The sequence below is a fragment of the Tursiops truncatus genome, chromosome 7 (genome assembly GCF_011762595.2).
Source record: "Tursiops truncatus isolate mTurTru1 chromosome 7, mTurTru1.mat.Y, whole genome shotgun sequence".
Lineage (NCBI taxonomy): Eukaryota > Metazoa > Chordata > Mammalia > Artiodactyla > Delphinidae > Tursiops > Tursiops truncatus.
The window spans coordinates 112,625,221-112,639,339 of NC_047040.1; the positions used below are offsets into that span (position 1 = coordinate 112,625,221).

The 14,119-nt window shown below is 53.6% G+C and overlaps 1 protein-coding gene across 1 annotated transcript in view; it reads right to left on the bottom strand.

Moving 5' to 3' along the window:
* GLI2 (GLI family zinc finger 2) overlaps positions 1-14,119 on the bottom strand; it is a 248,445-nt gene that overhangs the window by 51,855 nt on the left and 182,471 nt on the right. The window contains exon 3 of the mRNA XM_033860329.2: positions 13,585-13,690. Coding sequence (XP_033716220.1) covers positions 13,585-13,690 — 106 coding nt within the window. The remainder of the gene's footprint in view (positions 1-13,584; positions 13,691-14,119) is intronic.

Sequence of the window (14,119 nt, forward strand, 5' to 3'; positions counted from 1 at the left end):
GAATACTACTCAGCCATAAAAAAGAATGAAATAAGGCCATTTGCAGCAACATGATGGACCTAGAAATGATCATGCTAAGTGAAGTAAGTCAGACAGGGAAAGACAAATACCATATGATACTGCTTATATGTGTAATCTAAAAAAATGATACAAATAAACTTACCTACAAAACAGAAACAGACTCACAGACACAGAAAACAAACTTATGGTTAGCAAAGAGGAAAGGTGGGGGAGGGATAAATTAGGAATTTGGGATTAACAGATACACACTGATATACATAAAATAGATGAACAACAAGGTCCTACTGCATACACAGGGAACTATATTCAACATCTTGTAATAACCTAATGGAAAATAATCTGAAAAAGACATATATGTAACCAAATCACTTTGCTTTACACGTGAAACTAACACAATACTGTAAATCAACTATACTTCAATAAAACAAAATCACCATGCTGGGACCTCTGGGATCAGGGAGGGAGCATGGACACTGACTGCAGCCTACAAACAGTATACAAGGTGCTGGAGCAGAGAGAGGGGTGGGAAGGAAAGGATTCATTCACTCTGCTGGGGCAATCTGAGAAGGCTTCCTGCAGGAGGTGGCATCTGAGCTGGGCCTCGACTCTTACAGAGGAATGGAAAGGAGGCAGTGAGTGGTGCAGGCTTGGTGTTTTGAGACAGGAGAATAGCTGAAAAAAGGGTGGGTCAAATCGGGGAATAGGTAGCAGAGTCCTAGGGCTGAAGGTCAGACCAGACAGCTGGGTGGGGGGAGAGCACGTGGGGAAAACCATGAAGCAAATGTTGGTAACCTGAGCTGGGTTTTAACAGGACCTTCCCGTCACCCAACACTTCATCATGGGAGCAAAGAGACTGTGCACAGACTGGGAGAGGGTATTTGCACCAGAGATAACCAACCACAAAATGAGTAGCCTTAATATATAAAAAGCTTAGTCAAATCAATAGGAAAAAGACAACTCCATAGAAAAATGGGCAAAATAGCTGAACAGGCATTTCACGAGCAGGAAACATTATTGGCCAAGAAACATATGAAAGGATGTAGTCAGCATCATCAGTGATATGGGAAATAAATCGAATCACAGGAGATGCCATTTAAGCAAAAATTAAAATGTGGATGACACCACCCTGATAACAAGGGTGCAGAGCAGGCTGAGCCCTCAAACACTGCTGGTGGGAGTGGCTCGGCAAAAAATCTGGCAACATCGAGGAGGGTTAAAACGTGACTCCCCCATGACTCAGCAATTTCATTCTCAAACACACATTTATTCTAAGGAATGGGTGGTACGTGAGTCCCGGAGGATGGTGCTAGAGCTTTCACTGCAGTGATGTTCAAAAGAGCAAAAGCACAGACGCATCCCAGGTGCCTGTCAGTCCAGACTGCTTCAGAGCAGTGAGGATTAATGAATTAAGAGCCCCACGCACCAATGGGATGATTCCCTGGAACATTCCATGACCTGTGAAGACCAGGTTCCCCAAGAATCCATGTGCAATGATTCTATTTATATAGAATAGAATTGCTCTATTTATATAAAGCACACAGAGCAAACCCAAACAATGTATTATTACAAGAGTTAGATATCAGGTACAACTGTTACAGACGCAGGGGGTGATAACTCCAAGTCCCAGAAGGTGGTGGAGGGGGAGTCCCGGGGCAGGACCCTGGAGGGCCACACAGGGCCTCAAAGGTGCCGGCACATCCCCTGTTCCCAGGCAGAGCAGGGGACAATGGTCATTAATACTCTTTACATCGTAACCATGCATTTACTATCCTTTTGTATGTCTTCAGTGTAATAAGATCAGATTTTTAAAAAGGATGGATGGGTAGAAGCTGGCCTCTGGTAAGAAGCTGGCCGAGCGGACGGGGTTCTGGGGTGGGGAGTGGAGAGACCGCAGGGCTGTTGTGGAGAACCTGTGTGGGCTGCCAGAAGGGTTTGAGGGTCCAGTGGTTGTCTCCGGGGTCACCCAGTGGGCTCATCTTGGCCGCTCCAACTCTCTGCTGCCAGGTTCTCTCCCAGCCAACTCTGCTGCCAGGTTCCCTCCCAGCCAGCCCCAGACCCTAACCCTAACCCTGCTCTGTGACCGACACACATCTGTATACACATGCAATCCTTCCGACCCTCCACTCACCCCGTTCCTATCCCAGACATGCACGTTCCGCCAGACCTAGCTGAGCACCAGCTCTCAGCTGTCACTCCCCGAGCAGGGCAGACCCATAATAAAGAAATCGCTGTGTCCAGCTGATGAAGAGCAGATTTCTTACTAAGTAAACACTGATGTTTTGGTAGGGAAATTAGGTTATAAAATTGCACCTACAAAGGAGGCCATACAGATGGACTTGGTTAAGCTCTAGCCACACAGGCAACGGGGGTTAATTCAGTCACCCACCCTTTATCACACTTTCTTCTTCTCGGAGCACAAGGATGGGAATGTGATCAGTGTTTTCAAACATACAAATCCAAAAAAGCAGAAAAAACAAGAGTAAGTTATCAAGGAGCCTTTTCTCCTAGCAAAGGGATGACTTGTGCAGAGCTGGGGGGTGGAGGGGAGGTGGTGGGCTCCAACCACCTGTCTGGGGAGCCGCACCGATTAGCCATCCTCCGTCCAGGTACCTGAGGTGTGAGCTAGCCTCCGGGTATGTGGGTCCTGCATCTGTAAGAGCAGACACCCTTGGCTGAGCACAGCTGAGAAGAATCTTCCAGAAAGTCACGGCTTTATGGGGACGGTCCCATCACAGGGCAAAATGCAGGGCGCTGGAGGGGGAGCCACGGATGGGAGTGAGACACTTGGTCTTGGGGTTGGGGGAGGGGCTTTGTTAGGCTTCCCTAGGGGTCTGAGCTTAAGCAAGGAGAACAGGCCTGGGCGGAGGGTGGGCTACACGCAGGGAAACTCCTCCACGGTGAGAATTCTTCCACTCTGGCCTGGCCAGCCAACGTGGTGTGAGGAATTTCCTTTCCTGGATGCCTGTCAAAATGAGATGGATAATCCCAAATAGTTTAGATAAGACATCTCGTCTTCTTAGAGGGGGGTGGGCTATCAATTTCTACCCAGCTTTGGTGTCCATTAGTGTGTACTTCGAAAAGCGTCCGGGAGTCGAGGCCCCTCACTGGAACAAGGGCAACTCTGGGGCTAACAGTGGGATGGGCAGAGGCAGGCCTCCGTGCCTTCCTGCTGACACATGCTTTCCGCTCCTGGTTTCCTGGTGCTCTGGGTTCCCCCGACCCCTCCTCTCCCACCTGCACACCACTCTGTAACCGCTTGATTTCCCCCACTCCCCCTCCCAGGCCACGAGCTGTCTGTGAGTACCCAGACTACACCTCCTTGGACCATATCCCCGGTGCAAGGCTGGCACATCACAGGCACTGGGTGAGTGTCGTGAAATGAACAAGTGCTAAGAACTTCCCCACTGAGTGAAGCAACAAGTAAACGCTACTTTGCTTGTGTGGGACAGGTCAAGTTCACATTTCAGAAATACAGCTCCTGGAAGGGGAAAATGAAGGAAGGAGCTCACATGGTGCTAGACATATTTCTTCCCCGTGGGCCCTAGGGCACATAATTGGTGTAGCAATGCTGGCTGCATTGATGGAGGCTTGGAGAATGGCTGCAACAGGACTCAGGGGCAGGGCACTGCTCACGAATTCTCTCAGCCAGTGCGGACCAAGGCTGGCAGGAGTGACCCCGAGTGACAGCACTTGGGACACAGAAAAATCCAGCAAGAATGAATTAGGCTCAATAAATGGATGCATTCTGGGCACCGGCAGCAGCTCCCACCCGGAGTGAATGACACGGACTTGGAGAGTGGGAAAAGACCCCCCACCCCCACAAAGGCCAATCTGTCCACCAACACCTGAAATTATACTGTTAGTGATTAATTCCTTTGGATTGATTATAGCAAAGATAACACAGCGTAGCCCTAAGACCTACAATGAGATGCCTCTTCCTCTCCAAGGATAATCACAGCATAGAGAAGAGCTCAGGCTTGAGGGTCAGATCTCACTTTCTGGCTGAGTGATCTTGGCAAGCCCTTAAATTCTGGAAAGCTCCAATTTTCTGCTCTATGAATGGGGGAGAATATCACCCACCTTACAGGGCATTGAGAGGACTGGATCTAATATCATCTGCCCAGCACCCAGCAGAGTGCCTGGAATGAAATGTGGGTTTCCTTCTGGTGTCAAAAGGAGAGTGGAAAGAGCAAGCCATTGTCCAGCAATCACTGGGCACCAGGACCTGTCTTCTGTGCTTTATACTCACTCACTCACCTAATTCTCACAAGCGCCCCATGTGGGCTTACTGTTTTGTCTCCATTTTAGAGATGGGGAAACCGAGGCTCTGGAGGTTAACAGCCAGCCCAAGGATGTCAAGGGTATATAGATGGCATAGGACTTGAACCTTGGCCCCACCCTGTTCTCCTACATCCTGCGGGTGTGGGATGGGAACTGCCCAAGATGACCGGGGCCCAGCGGGTCCGGAGGGGAACCAGAAAGATCACCTCTCAACCCTGTAGGACCTTTCCACCGGGCAGTGCCTCCCCACGCCTGCTCTGTGCACCCTCCCCTGCTGTAGGCCCGCCTCATTTCTGCACATCAAGATTTGCTTCACTCCCGGGCCCCTCCTGCCCTCGGCTGACCACACGGGCGCTCTGCAAAGCCCAGAGTCACGCAGCAACCCTTCTGCGAGGGCGCCGTTCAGCAAACATCAAAGAGTGGGCCGCCTATCAGACACGCTCCTCATTAAACTTTTACGGACGGATTCCATTATAAATGAGCTGTCCGACCCACGCCGCTGAGCACGATCCTGGAGCTGGGGATCTGAAGCTCTCAGAGGAGAGAGGCTTCTGTAGAGGGGTCGGGGCGGAGAAGAGCCCTCTAGGGTCAAGCTACCCGGGTTCAAGTCCCCGCTGTGCTACTTACTAGCAGAATGTCCCTGGAGACAGCGGTCACCCTCGCCATGCCTCAGTTTCCCCACATATCCAGCGGGAGTGACATGCTGCCTTTCTATGTGGTGTTGATGAGGGTCAGGTGACATAATCCAGAGGGCTGGACACAGGCTGCCGTGGCTGCATCTCAGTTAGTCTGAGCCCAGCATCCTGCCGCCCAGAGACAGGAGGGGACGTGCCTGGAGGTCTCTCTGAGGGCCACGCCCATCACTCCACGTCTATCTGTCACTCGGCCCTCAGACAGCCGAGGGAGGAGGGCGAGCTGCCCTACAAACTGCACAGTCCTGGGCTTTTCTGGGCTCCCTATCCACCTGCCGAGCAGTTCCTCTGAAGATGCGGTCAGCCACGTGGCTTTTAAGGAGCGCTCCCTGGAGACGGAGAGGCAGTGTGGGCCGAGGCAGGGGAGGACAAGGCCCCTGGTGGGCGACCGGGAGGCCCCCAGCATCTTGGCCCGGGATCCAGGCGGACAAACATGCCCTTTGGAAGTTTCCTCCTTTCTTCCATCTGTCGCTTGACAAAAGCACGCACGTTTGCAGAGGGCAGAGAACGGTCTTCTCGAAACACAAACAAAGCCAGTCCTCTCTGAACCGTGAACCTGGAGTGTTGGGCCAAGAATCAAGAAGAAAATCTTCACGTATCTTTCTGCTCCCCTCGGTGGCTGGCTGAGGACAGAGCCGTCAGGGGCCCAGGACGACGCAGGTGAGTCGCAAGCCGAGCCGACTGCGTGTTTATTACTCTCACGACGAGCCGGTGCCGTTCTGATGGAACACTGACCTTGGCAAAAGCCATCTTCAAATCCCCTCAGACCTGACCACTCATGAGCTCAGCCAGCAACAGCCAAGAAACTACCTTCTTGAGGGAAGCGGGGAGGACCATTCCCACTGATATGCAGTTGCCAGGACGAGGTAGGGTCCGGCCATCCTGAACAGCTCTGATGGGGGGGGGGGGGGGGGACAATGTACACGCGTGACGGAGTGGCCAGAAGATGGTGGGAAGCGGAGGCCTTCACACCCACCAGCTGGCACTCCTTAAGGTACCTGGGACTTTAAAGTACGTGTGGACTTTTCAAGAACTGATGGCTAAGTCCCGGAGCCATCTGTCCCAGCAAGAGCCCTGCCCCCTTCCTTCTCCGTGCAGGGTGGCCTTGGCTGTGACGGCTGGAGCACTGCTCGCCAATTACAGCTCAGGATCGGGTGACCTTCAGGTCCAGAATCCAGGCAGGTGCTGGGGGTCGTGTATGTCAGAGGTCAGGTATGGAGACTGGCAAGTGGAGAGCGGCGGGGGACTGTCCTCCCTACGGTTCAGATGCTGTGGCCATCCCCTTCCCCCACCCCCACCCCCCTCCAGCACGCACACCTCCTTCCGCAGACTGAGAATATGAAGAGATTTAGGTCAACTCGTGGGCATCTGTGAGTGGGTGATGAGGCGGAACCAGGGGATGTTTAACACCCATACTGCAGAGTTGTTATCATGGAGAGAATGGGCCTAAAAGCCTGCGAGCTCTGACTCTGGACAACCAAAACACAGCTCTGGGCCCGCTTTCTTGGGTATAAAATAAGCAGGGTGGCCCCTAACTCTGGCCTGTGGGTGTCTATAAACAGGCATATTCCCAGGCCTTGCCTTAGCCTGAAAGAGCCAGAACTTCTGGGGTCGGGGCCTGGGAATGTGCATCTTTCAGACACACCCTAGTTCAGATTTTCAGCCAGGTTTGAGAACTGCTCCACGAGTTGGTGTCTCTAACCCTTCTGGGCTGCGAGCAGTTGGAATTGGTCCTCTCTGAAGCCCCAGGGCAGGGCTCGGATGGGAAGGACCTCACAAGCAGGGTGAGGGGTTGAGATCTACCCAGTCTCCTGCACCAGGAACACAAGCTTCTACCCTCCCTGCAAACACGTGAGTTGGTCCTGGCCCAAGGCAGCCCTGACTCCCGCACACACCAAGGAGGTAGGGGGGCTCCAGCTGAGGGCCCTACCGTGCCCCGCCTCAGCCTTGGTCCCCACGTTACCCGCTGAGCCTGTTTCCAAGGGGCAGGGGCAGGAGGGGATCCAAAGAGCTGTTCCCTGCTAGCGGTTACCAGGTGATGGAGAGACTGCAGGACATTCTCCCCCGCCCTTGAGAACGGACTCTCGGAGACTCAGGAGCACGTCCCCACGGAGGGGCAGGGTCACAGGAAAACCACACCTGACCAGCAAGAACATCCCCCAACCATCTGTCTCCCCATCACCTGTGATTTATGCAGGTGACAGGTGCCGCTCCACGAATCCAGTGTCATTTACCCTTCTGGAACCATCTGAGCATTAGTAAGCCATGCAAGGCCGGTGGTGGGTTTGCACCTCCAGGAAGGTAGCTCTGGAGAGGGCTGCGGGGTGGATGTCTAATAGGGAGCCGTCCAGATGGGAGGTACGGGGTGGGTTTCCACACCCTGGACCCACCGCCTGCTCCGCCCCCGTGTAGCTGCCTGTCGGCCGGTGTGCGAGCAGCCCTGGCCCGGCTCCTCCTCTGTCCCAACCACAGCGACAGCTGTAGCCGGTGTCCTTCCCACGACCCTCCTTCAACAGCTCCTATGGTTACCCTGAAAATGAACCGGTCCACTCCCCCTCTGCTCCTGGTTGCCAAAAGGGTAAAGTCCAAATTCCTCAACTGGGGGGAAAAGAAACTCCTCCTCCCGCCATCCCCATTCTCCACCTTCCCGCAGCACGGCGCCCAGACAGCATCCTCTTCCAAGGTCACGCCACGGCCTGCTTCTGCCACAATGAACCTCCTTCTCTAATAACGACAGTAATCACAATCCTCCTTAACACCTACTGCATGTTTCCAAACTGTTCTAAACGCGCTCTTCCTATCACCCCATTTTCCAAATAACTCGGTAGATGGGGTAGCTACTATTATCATAAGCGTTCACAGATGAGAAAAGAGGTTCATCCGTTCAGGCTGGTCAGGTAGTCACATCCCAAGGCTGCTGCGTCCAGCGCTGGGGTTCAAGCCCAGGTGCCCGGGCAGGGCCGGGGGCGGAGCGCTCCGCCCGGAGTCACGCCCACCGCGGCCAGGCGAGCCAATGGGCAGTGGCCCCGGGCGCCAGCAGTCGCAGAGGCTCTGGCGACAGGACGGGAGACGACACCGCACGTCATTTGCTGCGCAACGTCTGCGTGATTAGACGTGTTTGGCGCCGGCGAGGAGGAGTGGCTACAGCAGGGGCTTGAGGACTCGGGCGCTGCGCCAGGCTCCGACCACACTGACCACCGAAGCCACAGCCAGGGGGCCCGTTTTCCTCCCAGGCTTTATCCTGTTTCCCACCTGGGGCACCCACCTGGGGGGATGAAGGGGTGGGCTTTCCAGGGCCCGAGGTTAGCCCTGAACACGTGCTGTGTCCCTCCTGTGGCCCGGGCAGGAGCCAACGGCCTCCAGGATAACGTAGAGTTGCTGGGAGCGCACCCCAGCCAGAGGCGGGCTTTGGGGGCTGGGGGGCTGGGGTGCTGGGCCCCTCAACACTGGAGCGGAAGCAGGCAGGCCTACCGTGCAAGGGTGACCTGGGAGGGTCAGTGCACCCCTCTGGGCCTCAGCCTCTGCATCGGTAAGATGCATACTACAGCCCCATGTCACGGCGCCGTCAGGAGGGGCACCTAACAGCGCACGACCAGGCTGCAGTGCAGAGCCTGGCCCCTGCAGGCCCTGCACAAATGATTGACACCTTTTATTGTCTTCTGCTGGGTGATGCCAGACTTGGCACTGGGGCTTGGTGATCACACATGAGCCGAATAATGACATGCAGAGATGTCCGTGTTCTAATCCGGGAACCTCTGAATGCCACCTTCTATGGGAAAACGGACTTTGTAGATGGAATTGAGTTAATGATTGTGAGACAAGAAGGTGGTCCTGGATTTCAGGGCCCTAGAAGCAATCACTGCCATCCTTATAAGAGAGCCAGAGGGAGGAAACTCCTGCAGATGAGGAAGAAGTAGATGTGAGAAAGAAGCAGGAGGCAAAAAGGCGGTGTGGTGAGGGGCAGGGATCACAGGCAGCCTCCAGAAGCTGCAAAAGGCAAGGAAATGGATTCTCACCAGGAGCCAGAAGCTTCCAGGAGGAAACCAGCCCTGCCAACACCGTGATTTTAGGCCCAGAAGACTGACTTCTGACTTCTGTCCCCCACAGCTCTCTGAGGGTACATCTGCATCGTTTTAAGCCACCAAGTTGGAGACAGGCAGTTACAGCAGCAGGAGACAGCCCTACAAGTAAAGAGCCATCCAGGCCAGTGAGTGACAAGGCCATTTCCACAGGCCTGCTGGCCGAGCCAGCCCTCCCCTGCTGCCTGCCACCTCCACTTCCTGCTTCTCTGGGTGCCCCACCCATTCTCTGTCCTTCACTGGCCAGGAGGGAAGCAGGCCCCGGGATGGGACATGGCCTGTGTCCAGTCCTGACCTGGGGAATGGCAGAGCCTGGAGAAAACTTCGGGGTGGGGGCCACCTCCCGGCCACAGCTCTCTACTAGCTCGGGGAGTGACAGTACTGAGGGCCCGGGACTCAGTGCCAAGGTCCTGCCTGCAGCCGGAGCATCTCGAGCCTGTAATGTGTGTGTGATGTGTGTAATGTGTGTAATGTGTGAGGGCTTCCCTGGTGGCGCACTGGTTGAGAATCTGCCTGCCGATGCAGGGGACACGGGTTCAATCCCTGGTCCAGAAGATCCCACATGCCGCAGAGCAACTAAGCCCGTGTGCCACAACTACTGAGCCTGGGCTCTAGAGCCCACGAGCCACAACTACTGAGCCCACGGGCCACAACTACTGAAGCCTGCACGCCTAGAGCCCGTGCTCTGCAACGAGAGAAGCCACCGCAATGAGAAGCCCGTGCACCGCAACGAAGAGTAGCCCCTGCTCGCCACAACTAGAGAAAGCCCGCGTGCAACAACGAAGACCCAACGCAGCCAAAAATAAATAAATAAATATATTTAAAAAAACAAAACAAAAAAACCCCCGAACAAACGGTGGGCCTATCCTAGAGTCTCTGACTCAGCAAGTCTGGGCTGCAGCCTGAGACTCTGCATTGCTAGCAGGCTCCCAGGGGAGGCGGCCCGTCCAGAGGTTTGGGGGCAGTGCCCTAACAAAGGGCTAGATGAGCTTTCATGAAGGAATCGTCTGGACCCATGCAGGGGACCTGTGGTCATACGTGTGCTCCCAAGAGCGAAGCCAGCATGTGGCCGAGGGCCAGGGCTCAGGAGGCAGTAATTAGATTTCAAACTCTCTCACTCCCTCAGTGGGGGCCCTAAGGATGAATTATTTAACCTCTCTGTGCTGCCTCAGTTCCTGCATCTGTAACATGGGGCTGACATGAAATGCATATCTTTTAGGGTTGAGAGGATTAAGTAAGATGAACACAGGAAGTGTTTACAGCAGAGCCTGTCCACAAGGTCAGAGTTATTTCAAGAAACGGCAGTCGTCGATGGTGACGTCTTCTTACATCTCTGTCGTTGCCCCTAGGTATGTGGGGACACGGGAGCCAGGATGCTCCCCTGCAGTGATGCACACCTGCCTGCACGCTCCTCCAGGGAGCTCTCAGCAGTGTGCATGTCTCTGACCAGCACAGGGCCCCTTGCGAGGAGCACTTCGCTGCAGGCCTGCCGTGCTCAGGATCTGTGTCATGGAACCAGCCAAACAGTTCTCAAGCAGAAAATCAGCCACTCCAACCCCTTCCTGGAAAGGGACTCAGCTCCCTTGATACTCATAGGATTCTCAGATGCTACCAACTGAGCAATTTTGGGGTGATCTACCAGCTCTTAAGAGTATGCACCTTCCAGAAGCCGCCTGAGCTGTGGTCTCAGCCACCTGCAGCTGGAGAAGTGTGGGAGGTGGGCAGAGGGCGGAAACGGCCCCACCACCCACCAGGGGGACACAGGCCTATCAGCCGCAGGTCCTAGTCAAGTGAGAACCAGCTACGTGCACCAAAATAAAACGCAAAGATCCCAACATGTCACGGGGACAACTTGAGGGGACTCCCAATGCACAAATCTGGGACAGTTTGAACAACACAATAAATAGTGACAGCAATACAGTATAACTCACAGAAGAAGACAAACATCCACACATTGATTTGACACAGATAAATGATCAAATAAATAGAGAAATGGGGGAGAAGGGACGGCTCCTCCTTACAGTAGCATTCCAATTAATAAATGTGGAAGGAATCACGGAAATAGAAAATCATCATTTGGCAAATACTAGACGTTACTGTTTTGGGCAAGAATCAACAACGGATGTTCAAGTGAGTAGGGGAAAATATGATGAGAAATAGGAATTTACATATTACCCAAGTATTGTCCCACAAGGAACTTGTAATTACAGAGGGATGAACTTTAAAGTGGAGAAACCCAGCGGACGTCACCGTAAGCAAATGATCAAAGCTAGCCATCTCCAGGGATGAGAGTATGGTCGTCATAGGCCCCGACATGATGCACTAAGAGGGCACAGCACCACTTCTATGGGAGTATCCCCCCAGTGCATCGTCTGAATTTATCAAGAGGCAACACCAGGCAAACCCAAATCGAGGACATTTTATACAGTAACTGGCCTTTCCTCTTCAAGTCTCAAGGTCATATGTACATTTGTGCAGCCACTTCAAAGAACGGCATGAAGGTTCCTCAAAAAACTGAAAAGAGAGTTGCCGTATGATCCAGCAATCCCACTCCTGGGCATATTTCCGGACAAAACTCTAATATGCACCCCAATGGTCATAGCAGCACTGGTTACAATAGCTGAGACACAGAAGCAACCTAAGTGCCCATCAACAGATGAGTGGATAAAGAAGATGTGATACACATATACACCGGAATATTACTCAGCCATAAAAAAGAATGAAATAGTGCCATCAGCAGCAACACGGATGGACCAAGAGACTGTCATACTTAGTGAAGTAAGTCAGACAGAGAAAGCCAAATACCATATGATATCACTTATATGTGGAATCTAAAATATGACACAAATGAACTTATCTACGACACAGAAACAGACTCACAGACACAGAGAACAGACTTGTGGTTGCCAAGGGGGAGGGGGTGGGGAAGGATGGAGTGGGAGTTTGGGGTTAGCAGATGCAAACTAGTATATAGAGAATGGATAAACAACAAGGTCCTACTGTATAGCACAGGGAACTATAGTCAATACCCTGTGATAAACCATAATGGAAAAGAAAAAGTGTCAAGGTCATGAAAGGCAAGAGAGACTGAGCCATGTCCTGGATTAAAGATGACAAAGGAGTTATGACAACTAAATGTAAGGGCTAAATCCTGAACATAGATAAAAAAAGGACATCCACAGGCAACTGACCAAATTTAGATAAGATTTATGACTTAGTTAATAACACTGGACCAGTCTCTGGTTATGTAAGAAGTGAACATTTGAGGAACTGGGTGAGGGTATACGGGAAGTCTTTGCACTATTTTTGCAAATGTTTTATGTCTGAGATTATTGCAACATACAAGACCTCTTGAAAAAGCACACAGAAGTCCCAGATTTGCCTTGTCTGGGGTGAGCAGCGGGTGCCCCAAAATAGGAGTCACCTGCCCCCCTCTCAGGCACAGGGCTTTGAGTATAGTGGGGTCTCAGTGAGTTTTGACTGACTTTACTCCAGCGGGAGCTGGGAGAGGGAGTGGGGGTCTGTCTTCAATGGGTGGAATGCATGGAGGGTGTCGATGGCTCTCAGAGCAAAGCTCAGAGCCCGCTGGACAGAGTGTGAAGACACCTCATTCCAATGCTACAGTGTGGTAGGAATCCAGGGAAGGACCCCCACTCAGGGTGGGCTCCCAAGAGGCGGTGGCCCCTGAGCTGAGGCTTCGGGACTCTGGAGGAGGTGGTCAGGAGGAGGGGCCGTTCCAGGCAGGTGGGGCAGTAGGGGCTGAGACCCAGGTACAGGTGGGCTAGAACCATAACGGCAGCTTGGTATGGACAGGTTGGGTGTCTGGGTCGAGAGGCGGGTGTGGGGCGCAGTGGAGATACAGGGGGTGGGGTGAAGGATTCAGCCTCTCTCCTGGAAGCAAAATGGATGAGGTAGCAAGGGGTCAAGTCTTGGAGTCATAAAGACCAAGAAAAGTGACATCAGCTACGGGCTCCGAGACCCTGGGTGGGAGTGGAGAGGGGCAGGAACAGGTCTGGAGAGAGACACACAGGGGACACAAGCCTTCACTGGGGGGGGGGGGGGGGGGTGTTAGAGCAGGGAGTAGGAAAGGCCCCAAAGAATAACCTTGAGCGTGTCCTTATCAGTAGGGTTACCCTGTAATTCACTGTCCAAACTGGGATACTTGAGAGCATGAAAGGGGGGCGGGGCACTATGAATGATTATGTTGGGACAACGTCGATCCAAAGTCACGGTACTTATATGGGGACTTTGGTCTGCAGGGCGTCCTCACTGCCTGGATGGGGGAAGAGCCTCAGGGCGCTTGTGGACACACCAGGACCCCCTGCATCCTTGGAAGCCGTGATGTGGCAGATGGGTGCGCTTCCTTCTCAGGTAACCAGAGGGGAGCTGGGGTTCACACCCCACAGTCCCCCTTCACACCGGGTCAGCGCACTCCAGGATGACAGAGGTGGACGACGCTGATCAGGAGCTCGGACCAGAGGGACGGAGGCTGGGGCGGCGGGCGGACTTACCCGTGCACACCGTGCACAGAGTGAGGCTCGTAATGGTACCTTCCCTCCTGGTGTCGCATGTCAATCGGGAAGGGGGCGTGGAACGGTGGCAGGAGATGAGTCGGCACTGCGAGGGGAGAGAGAAACAGGACTTCAAAAACTTTTCCCCTCCCTCGGAAAGCACTTTTCAAAGGGCTTTAAAGCTCAATGAATTTCAGAGCAACAGCGCTCAGGACAGGGGGGCTCCGGGGTGCCTGGCTATCACACACCCACAAAGGGGGATGAATAAATAATCAAAGTCAGCCCGGGAACCCTACATCCTTCACATAAAAGACCCCCAGCTGCGCTCTTGACAAAGACAAGCAGCTAAGCGCTCTTTGAACTCGGGGAGATGACAGACTTGGCCACAAATCAGGGCTGACAGAGCCGACAGGCTTCTGCCCGTCCTGGCCTTGGCCGGGTGTGGCGCCCGCAGCCCCGGGGCACGGCCTCCGGACGCTGCGGCCCCCCACGCTGGAGACACTGACCTAGAACTGTCTGTGGAGGCAGGGCCAGC